We start from the raw sequence: 21,312 nt of genomic DNA, 5'->3' as shown, positions 1-21,312 counted from the left end.
TGCCAATACTGCTCCACGGCCATACACAAAACCCTTCACCTTTCTGAGGCTCAGTTTCCTCACCCGTAAAAAGGGAATAGTAAGGCTTACCTCCCAGGATTGTTGTGAGAACAAGAATGAGATCATGTCTATGGAATTGCTTTGTAAACTATAAAGTTTTGTGTCAGTCCAACTTATCACCACCATCACCATCATCACGCTGTCTTGCACTGTCCGGAAGGGGAGCCCCAGGATTGGGGAAGGCCCAGAGGACACAGAGGCTCCCAGCCTGACCGTGGAGTTAGGGCCTCTCTCTAATTAACTCTTCCTGGCAAAAGTTCCTTGCTGGACATGTTTGCCTACCATCCAATCGCCAGGTGAGGCTGCCAGGGGCCGCCCACTGGCCCTAACACACGGAAGAGGAATGATGATTCACCAGCCCTCTAACAGCCTCGCTTACAGGCCTCTTGGTCCAGCCCCTGGCAGAGGCTGTAGAGGGCTGGCAAGAATGCAGCGGGGCCAACAGGTTTTTAAGAAAAGAAAGAGAGAAAGATGGAAAGAGGGAGGGGAAGAAAAAAGAGAGGTAAAGGAAAAGAAAGAAGGTCACAAAAAAACAAAGGGAAGAAATGAAGAAAAAGAAAGTAGAATGTGATTACCACGGGCTGGGGGGAGGGGGAAATGGGGCATTGTTTTTCAATGGGTGGGTATATAGTTTCAGTTTTGCAAGATGAAATAGTTCTGGAGACTGGTTGCACCACAATGTGAATGTACTTAACACAACTGACTGTAAATTTTATATTATGTGCTTTTTACCATAGTTAGAAATTAAAAATTATTTTCAAAGGTGAAGAAATGAAAAAGGGAGGAAGGAGAGGCAGGGAGAAAGAAAGGAGGGAGGAGAGGAAGGAAAGGAGAGAGGGAGGAAGGAAGGAGAAGGGAGTAGGGAAGGAGTTAGGGAGGAAGAGATAGAGGAAGGAAGAGAAGGAAAGAGAGAAAGGATGGAGGGAGGAAGGACAGAAGGGGAAAAGGAAGGAAGAAGGAAAGAGGAAGGGAGGAGTAAGTAATGGGAGGAAGAGGGAGGAATCACAGGGATGAAGAGGAAAAGAAGAGAGGAAGAAGGAAATAAAGGGAAGAAATGGAGATGAAAAGAAGTAAAAGAATGCTTTTCAGACTACCTGGCAGCGCACACACGGCCAAGCCCGGCTTTCTCCCGAAGGTCCGCGACCGGGGGTGGCCCGCCAGGCAGAAGCCTTGGGTTCTGGGCCGCTGCCCGTGACGTCATCGCCCGCGCCGCCTCCCCGCCTTCCGCTCCCCGCGGCCTGGCGTTGTGCAGTCGCGCATAGAGCTGGTGGCTGGTCCCACCGGTGGGTACCGCTCTTCTTGGGTGGCTGGGAGTCCCTTGGCCTTTGGCCTTCTGCCGGCCGTCCCCTGCGGCGGCGGCGGCGGCGGCGGCGGCGGCGGCGGCGGCGGGAGGGCGATAATTGCCCAGAGACGCAGCACTTATCCGGGCCGGTTGTGCAAGGAGCGCGGGAGGGATGGCTCCGGGCGGCTGCTCTCACGCCTCAGCGGCCAGGCATGCGCGCGGGGGCGAGGGGCGGGCGGGGGTCTCAGGGGGCGCCTCCGGGCGTTCCCGCTGGAAACAACGCGCCGCTCCTAGGGAAAGGGCCGCCGCGATCGTTGCTGGGAATGGGGAAGGCCTGGGTTCCCAACCCGGTCCTGCCACCTGCCATGGTGTGTGATCTCGGATGTCACTTCGCTTCCGGTCCCCAGGCTCCTCTGTGCACAAGGAGTAAAATCACAGCCTCTCCTTGTGGTTTTGAGGCTCAGAAATAGTGCAGGTGAGGCCTGGAGCAGTGCCAAGCACACACTGGGTACACGGTGAGTGGTGGCCATTAATTATTTCTATTATCACCTACTCCAGGAGCTCACGCTAAAATTCTATATGCTACCCTCTCCCACCTGGCCCACACACAGCCTGTCAAGACCTGGGTTCAAGTTTTGTCTGCCACTGACTTGCTGAATGACCTTGGAAATTTTGCCTACCCTCTCTGGTCTTCAGTTTCCTCTTTCGAAATGGCGTGATGAAGGTATCCACTTCGACAATCTGTTGGGAGGATTAAATGAGGTGGCCCTTGAAAAGGTGTGAGGGTCATACCTATATCAGATCCTGCCAGCCACTGTCCTTGAAAAATTCTTTTCCCTTGGCTTCCATGACAACAGGCACTCCAGGTTTTCTTCCCACTTCTCTGGCTACTCCTTCCCAGTCTCGTTGCAGATTCCTCCTCCCTCACTCATCCCTTAGGAGTTGGTGTGCCTTGGGGTTCTCTCTTAGGCATCCCTCTGTTCCTTGGTGAGGGATGACTTGGTGACTGAATCCTCTCCAAGACTTCAGGTCCCAGCAGCTACATGCAGTCCAGACCTCTCTTCTCTGGATCCAGATATTTACAGGACACCTCCACTCGGATGGGTGCCACAGGAACCTCACATTCAATATGTTCCAAGCTGAACACATCATCTTCCTAACCCAAACTCGGAGGGCGTTGTCTAGGCTCTCCATTCTTCCCAGGTCAGGGAGAAACCTGAGAGCCATCCTTAAGTCTTCCCTCTCTCTCATCCTCCTACTGTCCAGGCAATCACTATGTCCTGTCCTTCCCACCTCTTTAATGTCCCTTCAGTCTATTTTCCATTCCCACTGTCACTACCCCAGTCTTGGCCACTGCTACATTGCTCACTTGGAGGACTGCAACAGCCTCCTAACTTGTCACTCCATCTCCAGTCTTGCCCCCAATCAGTCCTGTACACTGAAGCCAAAGTGCCCTTACTAAATACAAATCTTATCATGTCATGCCACATGTTACTTGCCTGCTCTCCAGACTCTAAGCACATGGAATTTATTTCTGTTCTCAGAGTGCCATGCCCCTGGGCCTTGTCACATGCTGTTCCCTCTGTCGAGAACACTTATCAATACGTTCCCTCTTTGTTTGGCTCAGTCCTACTTGTTCTACGGATCTCCCCCTGGACAATTCTTTTGCATAGCTTCCCCTGACCCCCAATCCCTAACTACCTTAGGGACCCCTCCTATTTGCTCTCAAAGTAGGAATACATGAACTCTTATCTCATGGTGAATTCGTTTTGATACAAACTTTCTAGAAAGCAAAAGGAAATATGTATCAAAAGCCTTTAAAATGTCCATATTGTTCAACCCAGCAATTCCTTTTTTGAGAAATTTAAGAAAACCTGAAAGATGTACCCAAATATTTAAAGACACATATTCATCAGAGTGAAAGATGGAAACAACCAAAAGGTCCAGTAAGGGATTGGTTAGATAAATATTACCTCCATACAATGCAATACTTTTGAGCCATTAAAAATATAGGAGTATATGTAATATAGGGGAAAATCGTTCACAATATAATGTTAGGTGGGGAAAAGCAGGTTGCAAAATGCTAGGTATGCACTGTAAGGATCTAATTTTTAAAATAAATTTTACACAGAAAAAAGCATCAGGAAATATATATATGCCAAAATGTTACTAATGATCATGTCATGGGATGATGGGAGATTCTAATTTAGTTCATTTTGCTTATCTGTGTTTTCTCCCATAATCCTGTACTTACTCTCTAATTATGTGATTTTTGGCCACGCCTCGAGGCTTGCAGGATCTTAGTTCCCCCACCAGGGATCAAACCCAAGCCCTCAGCAGTGAAAGCGCAGACTCCTAACCACTGGACCACCAGGGAATTCTCATGATTTTTTTTTTTTTTAAATAAAGTAAATGCTGGTTGACTGATTGGATATTTTTATCCAGAGGCCTGAGTCAACCTGGCTGGGAGAGTTGGGTCTCTTGGAACTCTTCACCAACTTGAGAGAGGAGGGGTCTAAATGCCAGAACAAAACGCCTCTCACCTGTATCGGATTCAAATACACAGCAATGCCAGCGGGAAGAAAAACCTGTTGCTCTTTCAGTAGAAATGGATACTAGAGGAATTTTCATTCATCGAGGAATCTGGCTTGGGAATTTCTAAACTGGTAGTATTCACTGAGATTTTGGAGCTCTTCAGATTCAACCCCCTAAACTTGGAACTGGGGAACTGGAAACCCAAAGATGATTGGTGACTTGCCAAACCTGTTCCATCACACAGGAAGGTAGTGGCAGAGCTGGAATTTGAATATGTCTCCTCACTCCCTGGTCTCTGCTCGCTCCAACATATGTTCCCACCCCATCCCCAGCAACTGACCCCAAGTCTCCCTATGTAGACACACATACACTCACCACACAAAGGCAACCTCCTAGATTTCCATCCAAAGTCCATACATCCAGAAAGCAGACCACCCTCGGATTCACTTAATTTTTTATGATCTCTCATACTAATCTTTGAGAAGTTGACCCACCTGAATCCCCCACCAAGCTCTGTTCTAAAGCACCTCCAGGGACTTCCCTGGTGGGGCAGTGGTTAAGAATCCGCATGCCAATGCAGGGGACACGGGTTCAAGCCCTGGTCCAGGAAGATCCCACATGCCACGGAGCAACTAAGCCTGTATGCCACAACTGCTGAGCCTGCGCTCTACAGCCCCTGAGCCACAACTACTGAGCCCGCGTGCCACAACTACTGAAGCCTGTGCGCCTACAGCCCATGCTCTGCAACAAGAGAGACCACTGCAATGAGAGGCCCGCGCACTGCAACCAAGAGTAGCCCCCCCTTGCTGCAACTAGAAAGGACCCATGCGCAGCAACGAAGATCCAACACAGCCATAAATAAATTTTTAAAAAATTAAAAAAAATAAAGCATCTCCAACTCTGTAACAATTACATTCCAAACTCCACAGTTTTCTGTAGAGAGCTTCCTCTGTGTTAAGCACTTTCCATAAGATATTCTCTTTTGGGTTTTTTGTATTTTTATTTTATTCTTCCAACAGTGCTACAATGTAGCTATTACTGTCCTTTGCCCTGTGAGGAAACTGAAGTTCAAGGAGGTTAAATAACTTTCTCAAGGTCACAGCCATAAGTGCCACAGTCAGCTTTCAAACTCCTACTCTCAGCAGACCCCACTGTTTACCAGTGTGGACCTGTTTCCCTGGTCTACACGGCCATGCCAGAGCAGATGTCCCTTTCTGCAGTCTGCTGAGAGGCATTTTTGAGACTCACAGGAAATCAGAGCTAAAGAGACCTTGGAGGGCCTCATTTCACAACTTGTTCCTTTCTTCAAACAGACCATGTTGTACAAGTGGTTTATACCATGAACTGTGGACAGAGGAACTGAACATAAACCCTGCCTCTGCCACTTACTGTGTGACTTTGGACGAGTTACTTAACCTCTCTGTGCCTCAGATTTCTCATCTGCAGAGATAATAACACTGTTTAATTAACAGACTTGTTACAAGGATTAAATGAGTTACAACACAAAAGCACATAAAACAGTGCTTGGCACACGGTTAGCTCTCCATAAATGGAGAAATTTTACCATCATCAGTACTATACTATTATTACTACTACTAAGAGTTTATGATATACCAAGTATGATACACAAGACAGTGAGTGGGAAAACAAAGATGACATAGCCACTGTCCTCCCCTCAGGGAATTCGTGGTATGGAAAGAGACTGCAGAAACCATATATAATTACAATGTAATAATGTGGTAAATGCAATAACATAGATTAGTGTGGACACTGAGAGTGGATGTGACTTGTCCAAGGGAGCAGCAAAATTAGGACTTGAGCCCAGCTATCCTGAGCCTCTTTCTAGCCTACCTCATCGACTGGCAATTTGCCCACAGCACATAAAGGTGTGACCCAAAGGTCCTTCCACATGGCACCAAAAAGAGACTCCTACGGCCGCGACTGTCTCAGCTGAAGATATTACTAATGTGTAGAGATAGTCAGTAAACATTTGCTGAATAAGTCAGTGAGTCAAAGGCATTAGTGAGAAGACAGCCAACTTCCCCCTTGGCTCTCACCTCCTCAACCTGCAGGTGTGAGGCAGTGGCACAGGGCAAAGCAGCAGTGAGCCCTGGGAGACAGCTGGTCACCGTCTCTTCACCCTCAAAAAGGTGGTTAATTGGGGTACAACTATTTACTGGCTTCTCCTTCACCACAGCTGTTTCTGAAAATTTTAGTGCACTCAATTTAATCACTTCCACAATTCTTTGTTATTTGTATGTGCCCAACTCTATAGAGAGGAAGGTGAATCCACCCCAGTTGCTGCCCTCAGGGAGCTTGAATTCCAATAAATTAATCATGACAAACTGCTATCCTGAAAGATAGAAAATCCAGCAACTTCCCTAGAACAATGAAAAGAACATGGGCTTTGAAGCCACAATTTTTTCCTTCCTCCCTTCCTTCCTTCCTTCCTTCCCTCCTTCATTTTGGCTGCGCCAGGTCTTAGTTGCGGCACACGGGATCTTCCTTGCAGCATGCGGGATCTTTAGTTGCAGCATGTGGACTCAGTTGCAGCATGCATGTGGGATCTAGTTCCCCGACCAGGGATTGAACCCGAGCCCCCTGCATTGGGAGCGTGGAGTCTTGCCCACTGGACCACCAGGGGAGTCCCAAAACATGGGCTTTGGAATCAGACAGGCCAGGGCTTGAATCTAGTTCCTCCACTTGCTGGCAGTGTGACCTCAGTAAACTAACTCAGGCTCTCCGGGGTGATTTCCTCATTGTTTTTTAATGCGAATCATTATTCCTACTTCATAGGGTGGATATGAGGATTACAACTTCCTTTCACCATGCCTGACCTTGTCATCTTCCTTCCTATTGTTATCTGTGAGTCTTGAACCAATTTGCATATTGGGAGGCAATCCAACCCACATTCCCAGAAGGCCTGGCCAGACTCTGGGGAGGCAGAGGCCAGTTGGGCCAGCTTCCTGCCCTCCAGGAGCTCCCAGCTTCATGGGGCAACTGACACAAGTTCAGAGAACCACAGTCCACAGCCTAAGTGCCATGGGAGACAGATACAGCAGAGGCATTGAGGTGGCTCCAACGAGAGCTATGGCACCAGGGCTGGGTCTCGCTAGAGCCATGAGTAAGATTTCGAGAGGCAGATGTGGGTAGGGAATGCATACTAGGTTGCCTCACCTCTCTAAGCCTCAGTTTCCTCTTTTGTAAAATACAAATAATACCACTTACCTTTTGCCTGCTACTTTGAGGATTAAGTGGGATAAAGCCAGGGAAGCACCTACCGCAGCGTCTGGTTCATACTAGGCATTGGATAAATGGAGGCAATTACTTTACTATTATGTTGGATAATAAAGCCCCAGTGGGTGGCCCCCTTCCATAATGGAATTATCTTCTTCCCTGTGACTCACCTCCAAGGGCTGGCCCAGAGGTTGGGATGTTCCAGGCTCCTAGGCAGGTTGGAACTACCAAGCTCCCTAGAGTACGGCCTTTATTCAGAAGAGATCAGTGCTCAGGAGAGCTCACCTCATCTCACGTCCCCATTGTGCAAACACAGACCCTTGATCCCCAAGAGAAAGAACATGATTTCTTTCCCCCAGTGTCAGAGCTTGACCTCAAGCCCAGATTTCCACCATCTCAGAAGAGAAACACCATGCCTCTGAGTCAGCCCAGGTCCTCCCAGCCTTGTCCTAAAGAGCCTGCTATGCAGGAGCCCAGAGAGACCTGTTGGGAAGAAGCAGGAGCATGGGGTGCTGGAGACCTGGGTTTAAATCCACCCAGTTGCTGTCTGAACCAGGGTCACAGCCCTTTCCCCTTCTAGGCCTCCATGTTCTGAGACTGGCTGGGGTGGGCTGAAATTCCCACCAGTGGCTGACTATCAAAAAACACCAGGGGGCTTCCCTGGCTGCGCAGTGGTTGGGGGTCCGCCTGCCGATGCAGGGGGCGCGGGTTCGTGCCCCGGTCCGGGAGGATCCCACATGCCGCAGAGTGGCTGGGCCCGTGAGCCATGGCCGCTGGGCCTGCGCGTCCGGAGCCTGTGCTCCTCAACAGGAGAGGCCACAACAGTGAGAGGCCCGCGTACCGCAAAAAAAACAAAAACAACACCAGGATAGCACAGACCAATCACTGCAGACACTGGCAGGGTCCTGGTGGTCCTCTCCTGGGCTAGGCATGAATCTTTTGCTTTTGGGGGAGGAATAAAATGTACAGCGTGTGCAGCACGTGTTTCCCAAAGTGAAAATGGGTCAAGCACACATCTCCCTGCCCTTCCCCCTCCTCCTCGCAAGTGCCTAGCACTGTGTCCCATACATGCTGGCTCCACCCCAATGTGTCCAGCGTGTGTCCTGCAAGTTCCTCTTCCTGAGGAAGGTCCACATTCCAGAAGAAGAGACAGGGACCTCATGATTTATTTTAAACTTAATTGAAGTATAATTTATACACCATTAAATTCACTATTTTAAGTGTACAATTCGATGATTTATAACATAAATTTACAGAGCTGCACAACCTCCACCATAGTCCAGTTTGAGAACATTTCCATCATCCCCCTAATTTCCCTCGTGCCCATCACTCCCCATTCCCATCCCCAGCCCCAGGCAACCACTAATCTGCCTTCTGTTTCTATGGATTTGCTTTTCCTGGACCTTTCATGTAAATGGAATCAGATGATATGTGGTCTTTTGTGTCTGGCTTCTTTCACTTAGCATAATGTTTTTTGAAATTCATCCATGCTGTGGCACGTGTCAGTACTTCATTCCTTATCTGATTCATTTCATATCCCTGGTACCCTACCAGTGCCCGGCACATAGTAGGTATTCAGAAAGGGGCTGAGGAATCTCACACGGGGACCAGAGGCCCTTCCAAAATGAGAGCAGCTATCAGCCAAAGAAATTCCAGTCAGTCCCCAAGCTGCTACGGATGAGGTGCTATTCCCTGTGGCCGCTACCAGTGATGTGAATATAGCAATTTCTTTTCAAACTCGTGATTGTACACCAGTTGAACTGTCATGCTCTCAACTTCAGAGGTGTGCTTCAACATCCATCCACTTATTCTGAATTTGCCTTTATTCCCCACTCATCCTGTCTCTGAAAGCCATGGTGACTCATTGCTCTGCAATTAACTCTCTTTCTTCAAACTTGAATTGCCTGAACTAGTTGGAGAAGAATGATATTCCAAATACAACTAGTCTCCAACTATACTGTAGAATTGTCTCTTTCTCCCCTCAAGTCTATCCATTTTTGCTTCATATATTTTGGGACTCTATTTTCAGGTGTATATATGTTTATAGTTGTTACCTAATTTAACACTTATTGACGGATTAAATTTTTATCAACATATATTGTCCTTCTTTGTCTCTTGTAAACTTTTTGCTTAAAATCTATTTTATCTCCAAAAGCACAGGCAACAAAAACAAAAATAACAAATGAGACTACATCAGACTAATAAGTTTCTGCACAGCAAAGGAAACAATCAACAAAATGAAAAGGCAGCCTATGGAATGGGAGAAAATATTTGCAAACCATATATCTGATAAAGAGTTAATACCCCAAATATATAAAGAATTCGGGGATACCGGGCTAGGGTTCCCTGGCGGGATGGTGCCACAGTGCCAGGTGGAAGTGTTGTATTTTGCAAAAAGTGCTGAAATAACAGGAATTCGTTCGGAGACCATTTCTGTGCCACAAGAAATAAAAGCATTGCAGCTGTGGAATGAGATAGAAACGCAACATTCTGGATCGACTGATGTCAGAAATCAGGTGATATTTGCTGTTCCTCAAGAATATGTCAAGCTTGGAGATCAGCTCCTCCTGCTTCAATCAGGAGACGAAATTGCCATTATCCCCCCCACCCCCCCACCCCCGGTTAGTGGAGGATAGTGCTTTGGAGCCACCTGAGAAAGATATAAATGAAGTTGAAGCAAAATCTAAAGGTATAATAAAATTCACATCTGAGAAACTTTCAGTAGATGAAGTCTCACAGCGGGTGATTTCTCCACTCTGTGGTGCAATATCCCTATTTGTAGGAACTACAAGGAATAACTTCGAAGGGAAAAAAGTCATTAGCTTAGAATATGAAGCATATCTACCAATGGCAGAAAATGAAGTCAGAAAAATTTGTAGTGACATTAGGCAGAAATGGCCAAACACATAGCAGTGTTCCATCGACTTGGCTTAGTTCCAGTGTCAGAAGCAATCATTATGCTGTGTCCTCAGCCCATAGGGCTGCATCCCTCGAAGCTGTGAGCTATGCCATTGATACTTTAAAAGCCAAGGTACCCATGTGGAAAAAGGAAATGTATGAAGAATCATCATCATCTTGGAAAAGAAACAAAGAATGCTTTTGGGCAACTGATGATTAAACCACTTAGGTTTTTAGAGTCCTAAAATTTAAACTTGGTAAATTCTTATCTTTGATCATGTTTTGATTTTTCTTCTCCAGAAGATAGTTTACTGAACATAATCTTTTCTGTTACACCAGTGGAACAAAAGACAGAAAAAAAAGCAAAATAAATGAGTGCTTAGGATGAGGGCTTATAGAGGAAAGAAAGGCTTTAGGGAAAAAAGGGAAGAATAATTTAAATGTAAGGAAAGATGCCTGTGTTAGACATATTATTCTATGACTAAGTTCTAACTGTAACTTGACTTACACTGAGGTGTGGCCCCTCCTCAGTGACTGTCTCAGAGGCTGCCCCCAACCCCCTACCGCTATGCTCAGTGCTATCATTATTGTCAGGGATGTGTTTTGAGAATGTAGGCAGAACTGGAAGGTATAAAAAGTCCTTATTGGATACTCTTGGTATGATATATTTTTAGAATTTATATATTTTTAAAATAAGCTAAATAAACATGATTTTAAAAGTTAAAAAAAAAAGAATTCATACAACTCAACAGCAAAAGAGCAAATAACCTGATTTTTAAAATGAGCAAAGGACCTCAATAGACATTTCTCCAAAAAAGACATACCGATGGCCAATAGTACATGGAAAGATGCTCAACATCACTAACCATCAGGGAAATGCAAATCAAAACCACACCTGTAGGATGGCTATTATCTAAAAGTCAAGAGATAACAAGTGTTGGAGAGGATGTGGAGGAAACCGAACTCTTGTGCCCTGTTGGTGGGAATGCAAATTGGCGCAGCCACTATGGAGAACAGTGTGAAGGTTCCTCAAAAAATTTAAAAAATAAATAAATAAAAATAGAACTATCATATGACCCAGCAATCCCACTTCTGGATACATATCTGAAGCGAATAGAATCACTACCTCATAGAGATATCTGCACTCTGGTGTTCATTGAAGCATTATTCACAATAGCCAAGGTATGGAAACAACCTGAGTCCATCAACAGATAAATTGGTAAAGAAATGTGGTACATACATACTATGGCATATTATTCAGCCTTGAAAAAAAAGAAAGAAAATCCTGCCACTTGCAATAACATGGATAAACCTGAAGAACATTATGCTGAGTAAAATAAGCCAGACACAGAAAGACAAACATCACATGATCTTATTTACATGTGGAATCTGAAAAACAACCAAACAAAAACAAGTAGAACTCATAGCAACAGAGAGTAGAATGGTGGAGAGACATCCATCAAAGGGTGCAAACTTTCAGTTATAAGATGAATAAGTTCTGGAAACCTAATGTACAGTATGGTGTCTGTAGTTAATAATAACATATTATATACTTGAATTTTGCTAAGAAAGTAAATGCCAAGTGTTCTCACCACCCACACAAAATGGTAACTATGGGAGGTGATGGATATGTTAGTTTGACTGGGATAATTATTTCACATGTATAATTGTAATTTAATCTATTTTGCCCAATAGTAATGTAGTCACCCCTGTTCTCTTTTGCTCATTATTTGCATAGAATATCTATGTTAAAAACAGCAGATGCCCGCTTCTGCAGGACAACCGATAGACCCGTATCCAGAATGATGCTCCAGGTCTCCATGGAGCCTAGTAATACAGATAAGAACAAAAAAAAACAACTATAAGGTAAGGCAATGTATCCCATAAAGATGTACATCACACATCTAAGATGCTGTGGAAGACCTTCAACTCAATGATTCATTCGTACCTTCATTTTACAGCCCCTGAGCACTTATTCTATGCCACGGCCTGAGCTGAACACAGCACTGAGGCATTCATGGCCCCTGTGCTCTAGAACTTAGAGGATGATGCAGGCAAGCAGGGCCATTTTAAGACATTCATAGGCTATACTTAAGTTTCCATATCTTTGAAATGGTGATAATAGCACAACTTCATAAAAATGCTGTAAGGGGTAAATTAGTTTAAAATGTGTAAAGTATTTAGAATAGTGTCTAGTACCTGTAAGCACTCAATAAATGTTACCTATCATCAATCATCATCATCATCACCAACTTTAATTACTTTTTCTTTGGAAGCTGTATCCCACCAGTTAAATTTTAAAATTTTGTACTGTAAAAACAATTTTTAGTGTAAACATTTTACATTTTAGTGTAAAAATGTTTTACTGTAAAGTAAGTAATTTTTCTTTAGAACTTATAATTTCAGATTTGCAGTTTTCTTTTCATGTTTGGGAGCTAATAAATTTTGCAAAAGTGCTTGAAAAGCTCATAAGACCATCCCTCTAGACTCCCGTGGATAACATAAACCTACCCAGAGTGACCATGTAAGGCTGCACAGGTGGATTTTACTGTACAACTCTAAGGAAAACCAATCTCATAGACTATGAAGTGAATGCCCCCATCCCCAGAGATGTGTACTGCTGCAGCCCTGGCCCTGCAGGTGAGGAAATCAAGGATAGACACACAATGCAATAAAGATCACCTCCAATTGGGAGAAAAGAGATGACTTTATGGAGGGATGACATCTGAGCCAAGTCATGAAGAGCAGAAAGACTTCAGTCCACAAAGATGCTGTGAGAAGGACAATCCAGGCAGAAGGGATAATAAGAGCAAAGGCAGGGAATTCCCTGGTGGTCCAGTGGTTAGGACTCCATGCTTCCACTGCAGGGGGCATGGGTTCGATCCCTGGTTGGAGAACTGAGATCCCACAAGCCGCACAGCACGGCCAAAAAAAAAAAAAAAAGAGGAAAGACAAGGTGTACATCTGTGGAAGAGCGAAGTGTGAGTAGTTCTGTTTGGTTGGAGCAAAAGATGTGTGAAGGGTGGAAGAAGGAAATGAGCTTGGAGAGAGATAAAGGAGCCAGATCAGGGATGGCTTGAATGCCAGGCTTACAGTTTAAATTTTGTCATGTGGGCAGTAAGTTGTCATTGCATGTTTTTGAGGTGGGACGTATCATAATCAGAGCTGTGCTTTAGGAAAGTTCCTCTGGCTGCTGGTGTCGGGGAGGGCTGGAGGGGGCAGAAGCTGGAGATAGGAGGCCTGTAAGAAGATGGTTACAATTCTGGAAGTTAGAAGTCCAAAATCAAGGTGTTGGCAAGGTCATTCTCCCTCCAGAGGCTTTAGAGAAATCTGAATCCATTTGTTGCCTCTTCTGCTGGCTGTTGGTGTTCCTTGGCTTGTGGCTACTCACTCCAGTCTCCGCCTCCTTCTTCACATGGGCTTCTCCTCTTCTCTTTGTGTCTCTCCTCTGTGTGTCTTTCATAAGGGCATTTGTCATTGGATTTAGGGTAGATCTCAAAATCTTGGAGTTAATTAAATCTGCAAAGACTCTTTTTCCAAATAAGGTCACATTCACAAGTTCCAGGGATTAGGACATGGACATATCTTTGGGGGGCTCCCTTTCAATCCACTACACACCTGTTGGCAAGAATGTGGAAAAATTAGAACCCTCCTATACTGCTGATGTGAATGTAAGATGGTACAGCCACTTTGGAAATAGTCTGGCACTTTCTCAAAAACGGTAACCTAGAGTTACCATGTGATCCAATGATTTCACTCCTAGGTATATACCCCAGAGAAATGAAGCCGTGTCCACACAAAAGCCTGTACATGAACGTTCATAGCAGCATTATTCATATGAGCCAAAAAGTAGAAAGAATCCAAATGTCCATCAACTGATGAATGGATCAATAAAACGTGGTATATCCGTACAATAGGATATTGTTCAGCAATAAAAAGAAATTAAGTGCTGACTCATGCTACAGCATGGATGCATCTTGAAAACATTCCAGTATGCTGAGTGAAAGAAGCCATCCACAAAGGGCCATATATTGTATGATTCCATTTATATGAAATGTCCAGAATAGAAAAATCTATTAGTTAGACTAGTGGTTGCCTAAGCTTAGGCGTGGGGATGTGGAAGAAGAGGATGGAGTTGAGGAGGAATGGGGAGAGACTACTAATAGGCATGGGGGTTTAAGGAAAGTGATAAAAATGCTCTAATGTTGACTGCAATGATGCTTGCACACCTCTGCGAATATACGAAAAAACACTGAAGTGTGCCTTAAGTGGGTGAATGGTATGGTGTGTGAATTATATCTCAATAAAGCTGTTATTTAAAAAGTAAACGTGTAGCACTGCACCCAGCTCATAGAAGTTCCTCAATACTCTGGAGTTACCCTCCCCGCAGTTCCACCGTCCTGTGAATACTCTGACAGGGGTCCATTACAACGGCCCCACCTAGACACAAAGGTGTGTAAATTAGGGACGCATTCAGATTAGCTGGCCACAGTCGCTCAGGCACATTCAAATATTTCCTGGGTACCAGCTACACGGAGGAAGCTGCAAGATTATTGAAGATTCAGAGATGAATTGCCCTTGCACCCAAGATGCTCAAGATGCTCTTTCACAGAATGAAAAAGGGTGTGGTCTTTGTCTTCCTGCTCCTCTAAAATTGCCTTAATTAATTCCTCTTCTCTTCTCCCCCGCTCCACACTCCGGAAGATTTTCTCAAAGAAAACTGCAATAATTATGTATTTACCATTGCCAAAACCACGCTTGTTTCTTTTAAAGGGAAACATATTTAACCTTAGCAGATTTCCCAGATTCAATTGCCCATGGGACACCTTACAAATGATCTTGCCCAACCGTCTCATTTTACTGATGAGGAAAATGACACCCTACGGGGACGGGGAAGAACTCACTCATAGTCACAGAACATCAAGAGCAGAAACCAGATGTACACCCCAGGCTTCTGATTCCAACCTAAGGCTCTTTTCCCTTTAACATTGGAAATTGATGACATAGGCATCTTGTTTGTTTAGATGCACCGATCTCTGATCACCTCTGTGCTCCTCGTGACAGTGAGAGAGGAAACGTGGAGGAGTAGTTAAGAGCATGGATCCCAGAGTCAGGCTGCCTGGGTTTAAGTCCTGGCTCCACCACCAGCTGGGAGTCCTTGAGACAGTTAACTGAATCTCACTGTCCTCCGACATCCTCATCTTCAATACAGTGAAGGTGAGACTAGTACCTCCCTCACAAGGTCGTTGTGAGGATTACATGATTTAACATGCATAAAGTAATGTGCATAACTTGCCTCAAAGTTGCCTGGTAAAAAAGGAAGGAAATTCTGACACAGGCTACACCACGGATGAACCTCGAGGACATTATGCTAACCAAAATAAACCAGTCACAAAAAGACAAATATTGTGTGATTCCACTTATATGAGATGCCTAGAGAAGTCAACTTCATAGAAACAGAAAGCAGAATGGTGGTTGCCAGGGTCTGGGACGAGAGGGGAATGATGAGTTGTTGTTTAATGGGTTCAGAGTTTCAGTGCTGCAAGATGAATAAGAGTTCTGCACGATAATGTGAATACCTTGTACTTAACACTACTGAACTGTACACTTAAGTTAAGGTGGTAAATTTATGTTATGTGGGGTTTTTTATGTATTCCTGGCACTCGGGGAGAGCTGCAGTCACTTACTATCCAGTTTTGTCATGGTTTGATGAGCGAAAGTGACCGCAGACACTCACCCTTAGTAGCTGCTTTAGGTTCCCTGGAGGCAAAATGTCCTCATATAGAAGTTCCTCCTTCTCTACCAGGACTTGAACTCTAACATAACAATTGCTACCCAGCAGTGAAGCAAGTTGTCATCACTCCCAGCATGCTCCATTCCAGAGGGCTCCCATCTGAGGCTTCTGCTAGCTGTAACTCCTCCCAAGACTCCATCTTCCTTCCTTCAGAGCTTAGGCCAAAGCCCCGACCTCAGAAGCCTTCCTCCACCTCCTGGCAGGCTGCCTCCAGTTCTCCTGCTTCTGAGAATAGCTGACAATCTCTCTGGGGCCTTTCTACCTAGGATTAGTGTCCTGGTTCTACAGTCCAACAGTGTGTGAGGGCAGGATGCAAACCCGCAAGCAGAGGTGCTTAGCCTGTTGGATGCACATCTGAATGGATGAGTTGAACTTTCATGGAGCTTCCAGGTCCACAAATACTTCCTGCACAGTAATGGATCCCTTTCACTTCACGCATTTGCATTCTATTCCTCTCTCTGAAAGCACTCAGCACTCCCTGCCTTATATAACTGACAGGAGGTATGCCCAAGGCTTCTCTCCACTCAAGATCATGAGCTCCCTAAAGGAAGGGACCAGGGCTGAGCCATCTTTGTATCCAGGGTATTTCTCACAAAATTTTACTCAGGGTTGAGATGAAAATATGTTGAACTAAATTCATTTTACTATTTTTAAAAAAGCTTTTATGTTCCAAAATATTAACCACAGCATTATTTATACTAGGAAAAAACTGATAATAACCTAAATATCCAGCAATAAGAAAATGACTGGGCTTCCCTGGTGGCGCAGTGGTTGAGAGTCTGCCTGCTAATGCAGGGGACACGGGTTCGAGCCCTGGTCTGGGAGGATCCCACATGCCGCAGAGGAACTAGGCCCGTGAGCCACAACTACTGAGCCTGCACGTCTGGAGCCTGTGCTCTGCAACAAGAGAGGCCGCGAGAGTGAGAGGCCCGCGCACCGCGATGAAGAGCGGCCCCCGCTTGCCACAACTAGAGAAAGCCCTTGCACAGAAACAAAGACCCAACCAGAAAAAATAAATTAATTAATAAAAAAAAAAAGAAAATGACTAAGTTAATTATAATGAAGCTTGATGAGACATTCTGTAGCCATTCAAAATAATAAGTATGAACAATGAGTAACAAGATAGAAAAGGTTTATGAAATGAAGTAAAGCAGAGAAAGTAGGTCATGGAGATGTGTACACAATCTGACTACCGCTATAATTATCAACATACATTAAATGCTAAGCACTTTATAAACATTTTCCCACTTACTTCTTGCGACTCTTTGGATTAGGTATTATAATCCCCCTTTTCCAGATAAGGAAATGGAGGTTTGTAGAGGTTAAGTACCACGCTTCAGGTCTCACAGTTGATGAGACATACAGGCATGACCCAGACCCAGATGGTCCATGCCAGCCCCAAAGTCCAAGCCCTTAACCACTTTGTTACACTGTCTTCCAGCAAAACCAACTCTATAAGTATAGTGGTATTCTCAGAGAAATGAAAGCTGAAACTTCAGGCAATAGGTGATGAGTATCATATTAATAATATTATTCAACATCATTTGAATAGTAATTTTAAAATATTTTAGGGATAAGAAACAGGATGCCAATGATAGAATCTCATGAGGGCAGCAAGGTGGAAGGATATCTAGAGACAGGGTATGCCCCTGAAAAAGCATCTGAGAGCTGGCTAGATTGATGGGGGAGCTCCTTTACTGGGAAGGGAAGCATGATTTGTTCAGTTCAGTGAGGCCAGCACAGGGCACCAAAACCTTGGGAAATGCTTGGTGAATGACTGAAGGAAGGAAGGAATGAGTGAATGAATGGGTGAGTGACCCTGAGAGCTGCTTAGAAGGCTACTGGTGCTAACTGTTGGGAGAAGTAATGGGCTGGTTCCTGGGACAGAGTGTATGAGTCCCAGGAATGTGTGTACGTGTGTATGTGGGGCTGTGTACACGCGCGCACGTGTGTAGGTGGGACTGGAAAAGCAGGAGGAAGAGGCAGGAGCCTTTGAGAGGCTGGGATCCAAGCAGCTTGGATTTAGTCATTCTCTCAGCTCTAACTTCTCTCGGCTAACGGTATGGATCTCAGCCTGAGATCACCAAGAAGCCTGTGGAGGTTCAGCCATCCATCCTGGCTGCCCTACTCCCACCCACTCTGGCTCCACCTCAGTTCCACCCATTCCAGCCTCAGCTTCAGTCTGCTCTCCCTTTGCCTGAAAGGTTTGGGCTTCCTGCAGACAAATTGTGTGTGCTCTCTGCTTTATCTCATTCCATTCCTCCGGCAACCCTGCAGGTAGGTTCCATGATTATTCCCTGAAGTATAATCATAAATATATATTTGGTCTTTGCCTCTAGTCCCTGGCACAGAGCTCCTCAAACCTTTGGAATTTCCTGAGTGATAGAGGTGACAGGAGTGTCTTTTGTTACTCCTTATAACTTTCAACCATACCCAGTGTATGCTAATGAGGTCACACATGAGACCCCCCAATAGCTTCAGGATGAGGGCTGGTTACCCAAAAGATCAAGACTTGAGTAGAGGGTTGAAACTTTCAGCCCTACCTTCCCACCCCTGACCTGGGAGGGAATGGGGGAGGACGGGGGTGGGGAGATAGGATGGAGATTGAGTTCAGTCACCACTGGCCAATGATTTGTATGATTGTATACAATCAATCATATGTAATGAAGCCTCCATTATATTAAAAAAAAAAAAACCCTAAAAGATGAGTTCAGAGAGCTTCTGGGTTGAGGAACACATCAAGGTGCTTGGGTCGTGGTGCACTCCCACTCCATGGGAACAGAATCTCCTCTACTCGGGACTCTGGGATCTCATGCTATGTACCTCCTCATCTGGCTGTTCATTTATATCCTTCATAATAAACTGCAGTAGTAAGTATAGCATTCTCTGAAGTTCTGTGAATTGTTCTCGCAAATTATTGAACCGGAGGAGAGGGGTTGGGGGAAATCCTGACTGTGTAGCCAAGCCTGGCACATAACCTGGGGACCCACTACTTGTAAAGTGAGGGCAGTCTTGTGGGACTGAGCCTTTAATCTGTGAAGTCTGACAGTAGCTCCAGGTATCGATGTTAGAATTGAACTGAATTGCAAGACACCTAGTTGGTGTCAGAGAGCTGGGCAAGGGGTGTTGGAAAACACACCACATATCTGGTGTCAGGGGAAGGAAAAAACCCTCATTCCCATTTTACAGATGAGGACCCTGTGACTTGGAGAGGGAAAACATATTGTCCACAGTCACACCCCTGGCAAAAGCTGAGCACAGGGTCTGCTGGACTAGGTTGAAGTCCTAAGTATGTCATTAACTCCCTCACCTTCCACAGGGGATAGGGAACCCTGTTTCCTTCATTCATGAGCGGCTTCAAGGAGCCATTGAGATGATGAACGTGGAACCACTTTGTAAATTGGGGAGACAAGAATTGGAGAACAAAAAGGTCTGCCGTGGGTTCAAATCCCAGCTTCATTGCTCATTTCTTGGGTGACCACGAATAGTTATCCTCTCTGGACTTACTTCCTCACCTGCAAAATGAGGGAAATAGCACTGACCAGTGAGGATTTAATTAGATATCAGATGTCAGGCACTCCACACACTCCCTGACACAGAAAGCTCTAGTAAATAGTAGCTCTTAATAATAGCAGCATGTTAAATCCAGGAGCGCACTAACCATAGTATTTATTTTTTTAACCAAAAGACAGGAAGACATAGTGTCAAAGCCATATGATATCAGGGAATGTGATTTACATGGAAATAAGAAAATTCTGAATAAACAAAATAAGCCAAGGCTGGTGTGAAAATAAGACCCTGAGGCTCTGGTATCCTTAGAAGCCATTTTGCCCGTCATTCTTGTTTCATTTCCCTAGCTGTCTGTGGGGATGGGTTTTTAAATAATTTGACTGTTGATTTGCAAACAAATCCTCATTCAAGGTGATCAGCAAGTGCCCTCCATTCCTCTTCATTCATCGAACTATCTGTGTATTTAGTACACATTTACCCAGGAGCTGCTTTTGGCCAGGCCCTGCAGTAAGTGCTGGTGAACACAGTGGCAAACCCAGACCCATTCCTGGCACCAAGAAACTTCTAGTCTAGTCCAGAAAACAAACAAATCAATCACCTGGTACAGGAAAGGGACAGCTTCCCTGAAGAGGTGGCACATGAGGAGCCACCTAGTCAATGGCTGGGAGAGAGAGGTGAGGGCAGGTCAGGACAAGGTAAGAGAAAAGCCAGAGAGTTGTTTGGAAAAAAAGGGCAAGTAAGGAGATGTGGTGGAGGAGGAGCCCGGTGAGATGGGAAGAGCCCTGATCTTAAAGGATGGCGCTGGGACTTTGTACCAGATTAAACATCTACTTGAGCTAGAAAAAGTGGGAAAGGACAGGGACTGGGGAAGATTCATCATGGCCACCCAGGAGGGTTTTTGTTTGATTTGTTTTTAGTCCTAGGGTTTCAAAGGGACTAGACTCTGAACCCAGCTGTATATTAACCTCTTGTTCGATTCTGGCAAACCACCGTTGTCTCTCTAAGCCTCATTTTTTAAATTGAAGTATAGTTCATTTACAATGTCATGTTAGTTTCAGGTATACAACACAGTGATTTAAATATATATATATATATATATACACATACATATACATATATATTTTTTTCAGATTCTTTTCCATTATAGGTTATTGCAAGATATTAAATATAGTCCCCTGTGCTATACAGTAGGTCATTGCTGTTTATCCATTAGTAGTAGTAGTAGTGTATAACTGTTAATCCCAAACTCCTAATTTATTCCTCCCCACATCCCGCCTTGGTAACCATAAGATTGTTTTCTATGTCTGTGAGTCCATTTCTGTTTTGTAAATAAGTTCACTTGTATCATTTTTTTTTAGGTTGCACATATAAGTGATACCATATTTGTCTTTCTCTGTCTAACCTACTTCACTTAGTATGATAATCTCTAGGTCCATCCATGTTGCTGCAAATGGCATTATTTCATTCTTTTTTATGTCTAAGCTTCATTTTTATCAACTCTGAGGCTAAGAGAGGAGAGGAGGTGAATTCAAGATTACAAAACTTGAACCCAAAATCCAGGCTCAAACTGGTCTGTTCATATCTGATTCTGGGGGTAAGAGTGCTTATAAAATTGAATATCAATGAAAGGATCTTGGATGAATTACATAAATAAAATAAATAGTGTGCACATGAGTAGGGTTGTGGCTAGTGTCTGTGGCAGCGATAGTGTCTGTGGCAGGATGGCATAGAACCTAAGTGTTTATAAATTCAAAATAAGGATAAGATTGAAAAGATTGGTATGTGAGGCTACCTGAACAAAATCAAACACAGACAGCATTCACTCTTCTCACTCCAAAAAAGGACTACCTTGCCCACATCCTTTAAGATTATAAGGATATGGACAAGCAGGAAAAATGAAGCAGTTATCAATCCCTGGTCTCAGAGGATTCAGCTATGAACTGGTTTCTATCCATTTCCTATCTAAAACCTACCTGAAATTTGGCAATATCTATTA

The 21,312-nt window shown here is 44.6% G+C and overlaps 2 protein-coding genes across 2 annotated transcripts in view; one reads left to right on the top strand and one right to left on the bottom strand.

Annotated features, from left to right (window-relative positions):
• The window catches only part of TRMO (tRNA methyltransferase O), a 193,894-nt gene that overhangs the window by 91,434 nt on the left and 81,148 nt on the right, over positions 1-21,312 (bottom strand). The gene's annotated exons all lie outside the window — the stretch shown is intronic.
• On the top strand, positions 9,443-9,820 carry LOC137227663 (molybdopterin synthase sulfur carrier subunit-like). Its single transcript, XM_067743882.1, has one exon. The coding sequence runs from the start codon at positions 9,469-9,471 to the stop codon at positions 9,748-9,750; it is 282 nt and encodes a 93-aa protein (XP_067599983.1). The 5' UTR covers positions 9,443-9,468; the 3' UTR covers positions 9,751-9,820.

This window comes from Pseudorca crassidens, chromosome 7, assembly GCF_039906515.1.
Source record: "Pseudorca crassidens isolate mPseCra1 chromosome 7, mPseCra1.hap1, whole genome shotgun sequence".
NCBI classification, from domain to species: Eukaryota; Metazoa; Chordata; class Mammalia; order Artiodactyla; family Delphinidae; genus Pseudorca; species Pseudorca crassidens.
This window is presented reverse-complemented; position numbering and strand designations above follow the sequence as displayed.